Genomic DNA, 3,626 nt, shown 5'->3' with positions numbered 1-3,626 from the left:
CAATAGAGCTAGAACCAAGAAAGCTGGCAACACCGCCATGTACTTGTATGAGAATGGTGGAATTATAGAATGGTAAGTTAAAATGTTTGCTTCCCATTTTATGGTCTGTATATGTTTAATTTTTTTTATGACTATTCACAACATCAAAGATAACAATTTAAAATATGCATATTTTTTTTTCTATGAATATTAACAACATCCAGGGTTCAAATTCTGACTATATCAATCACTAATTTGTGAGAAGGATGTTATTATTGCCAGGAGAAAATGAAAGGCACTAGTAATTAAGATAAGATAAGATAAGATAAGTAAAACTTTATTGATCCCAAAGGGAAATTCAGGCACTCGCTCATAAAACAGTGAAAAAGTTACAAAAATAGATGTGTATATTGTACAATAAGACAGTAAGAATAATAGAAAAAGTCAATAAATGAAAGTCAGCGTAATAAAACCTCATTAAAAAGCTTAATTGCACGGGGTATGAAAGAATCTCTGTATCTATTGGTTTTGAGACACGGAAGTCTCAACCTGCCACTGCCTCTGGACATCTGACTATTATGAAGTAGCTCATAGAGGGGGTGGGTATGGTCCTTCCATACCGCGTCCAGTTTGGACTCGAGAAGGCTGTGGTAGACCGAGTCAATGGAAGGCAAGGGTTCCCCGACTACTCTCTCTGCTTTCTTAATGATGCTATTAATACGTTCTATTTCATGTTTGTTTACATTCCCACCCCAGCAAACCAAGCAATAATGCCAAACCCCGCTAATGGTACAATTATAAAACATTTCAAGGATGTCATGACGAACATTAAAATTCGACATCTTACGGAGGCAGTACAATCTTGAATTCAACTTTTTAACTAATATATCAATATGATCTCCCCATGCCAAGTGATCATTCAGCACCACCCCAAGATACTTATATGACGTAACACGCTCAACTACACTTCCTTTGACAACAACAGGGGGTGGAGGATTAGTATTGTGACGAAAATCAATAATCATTTCTTTGGTCTTAGCAACATTTAATTGGAGGAAGTTAAGGTCACAGTAGTTCACAAAAGACTGAATTTGACGTAAGTACGCTTCATCACCATTACCATTGACTAAGCCAATCATGGCAGTATCGTCAGCAAACTTGATGAGTGAGCACCCTTGTTCTAATGACCTGGCATCGTACGTATAAAGTGTGAATAGGAACGGTGCTAGAACTGTTCCCTGGGGTGCCCCTGTATTTGAAAGAATAACATCGGATAGACACGAATGGCTGAGTTTCACCAACTGAGTTCTGTTAGTTAAATAGTTTAAAATCCAGTGAATAAAACCACCGGGAACGTCCATATTCTTAAGTTTACTGACTAAAATATGTGGTTGGATAGTGTTGAAAGCAGACGAAAAGTCGAAAAATGTCACACGGGCAAAATGTCCTCGGCAAGAATGTTCTAAATGAGAATATAGTTTATGGAGGATCAAAAGAATGGCATCTTCACAACTTCGATCTGATTGGTATGCAAACTGGAAAGGATCTAAAAATGGAGTTACGAATGGTCTAAAGCGTTCTAAAAATATACGTTCACAAACTTTCATGGGCACAGCAGTGAGGGCAACAGGACGTAAGTCATTCAAACATGATATTGCACTGGTTTTAGGTACTGGTATGATGCATGATTGCTTCCATAAGTTAGGTATAACACGGGTTGTGAAAGATTGATTGAAAATATACGTTAAAATGTTCGAAAGTTGTATTGCACATTGTTTTAAGACCCGCGGGGAGAGCTTGTCTGGTCCGGCAGCTTTCGATGAGTGGAGTCTTGACAAATGACGACGAACCTCTCCTTCAGTAACCGTGATGTCACAGTCAGAATTTGCGAACTGCTGTTGAAAATCGTCGTGTTCAGCTGAAAAATCCTGTCGATCGAAACGATTATAAAAGCAATTCAGTTCGTTCGCATATTCTTCATCCACTCTGGGTAATTGGCAAGATTTTGGTTTATTGTTGTAACCACTCATCAAGCGCACGCCTTCCCAGACGCGCTTCATGTTGCCACCAGTAAAATGCCCTTCAACTTTGTCCTTGTACGCTGCCCTCTCCTCGCGAATAATCCTTTTCAGTTTAGACCGGATTTTCTTCAATCCCTCATGATCTCCTTTACCGAAGAGCCCTTTCTTCCTATTGATGACGTCCTTTACCCGTTTCGTAATCCAAGGTTTGTTGTTAGGATAAACTTTGATCTGCTTTGTTGGAATTGTAAGTTCAACACAAAAATTTATATAATCGCTTACTGTTTCCGTCAATTCATCCAAGTCCCCGGCAGCGTCTGTAAAGGCATTCCAATCAGTAGCATCCAGTTCAGCTCTAAGATGTTCTAAGCTGTCTTCGTTCCATTGTTGAACAATCACGGTCGACGGTTTCTGCCTCTGAACAATAGGTCTGTACTTGGGTAGTAAGTTGATGAGGTTATGATCGGCATTACCAAGGGCTGGCAATTGAATGGAGTTGTAGGCATCCTTTACGTTTGAATAGAGCAAATCCAGGGTAGCAGTAGCTCGTGTTGTGCAAGTCACATGTTGATAGTAGTGCACATTACTTTTCCGGAGGCTACAATGATTGAAATCCCCATTGACGATGAATAATGCGTCTGGAGATGCCGTTTCCAATTCATGTATCACGTCACACAGTTCCAAAGCAGCCAGTTTCGCAGCACTCCGATGAGGAACATAAACAGTACAAACAATGACATGGGAGAACTCCCTGGGTAAATAGTACGGCCTCAAACTGACTGTCAGAATCTCAACGTTTGTAGAACATGAATGATGCTTGATGGTTGCATGGTTTGGATGGCACCAATTCTCGTTGACATATAGGCATACACCTCCCCCTTTCTCCTTCCCCGAATCAGTAGTACGATCACCTCGCAATAACTTGAATCCATTGACTGATACATGAGCGTCATTATGATGTTCAGTAAGCCAGGTCTCCGTGAATGACATGAGACTAGCATTCCGAAATTCATTTAGGTAGTTCACATTGGCACATAGCTCGTCGATCTTATTGCTCAGGGATTGAACGTTACCCATAATAATAGTTGGTAAAAAAGGCTTACATTTCTGTCTACGTATCCGTCTTTTAACACCACCCGGTTTTCCTCGTTTCCTTTTCTTGATTTCTTTCGGAATGTCCGCATAGTTGGTTAGGCTAGGTGATCCAGTGTGTAGGCCTACATGCTTCACATTACGTAGGGCATGTAGCTGAGCTGGAGAATAGTACAGCCTAGACGCTGATATAAACACATCGTTTTCTCCCAAACCGAAACACGTCGTCACCAAAAGAAATACTAATCCAAACGTTAGAACCTTTGAGGAGGGGAGTAACCTAAATTCCCCTAGAATTTTAGGTACACATTTCTACAAATAAAAGTCTCCTTTCAGAAGATTTGTCAGATGGAAGGAGAGGGGGGGGGGGGGGAGGACTCAGGGTAGCATGACCAGAGGTTGATATTCAATGTTTTGTGGAATGTGGAAGAGAGGGAGGAACTTTTTTCTAGAGGTAGGGAGTGGCAGGCACAAAGCAATCCACTAAATTAAGTGCAGAAAATCTAGCCTAAACATTTGTTTAAAAGAAAAAAA

General features: G+C 40.5%; 1 protein-coding gene across 1 annotated transcript; it reads right to left on the bottom strand.

Moving 5' to 3' along the window:
• Window positions 1-437: 437 nt before the first annotated feature.
• On the bottom strand, window positions 438-3,077 carry LOC139959813 (uncharacterized). Its single transcript, XM_071957689.1, has one exon. It carries the CDS (start codon window positions 3,075-3,077, stop codon window positions 438-440), a length of 2,640 nt encoding a protein of 879 aa, XP_071813790.1.
• Window positions 3,078-3,626: the final 549 nt, after the last annotated feature.

Source organism: Apostichopus japonicus, chromosome 19, assembly GCF_037975245.1.
Source record: "Apostichopus japonicus isolate 1M-3 chromosome 19, ASM3797524v1, whole genome shotgun sequence".
Taxonomy (NCBI): Eukaryota; Metazoa; Echinodermata; class Holothuroidea; order Aspidochirotida; family Stichopodidae; genus Apostichopus; species Apostichopus japonicus.
This window is presented reverse-complemented; position numbering and strand designations above follow the sequence as displayed.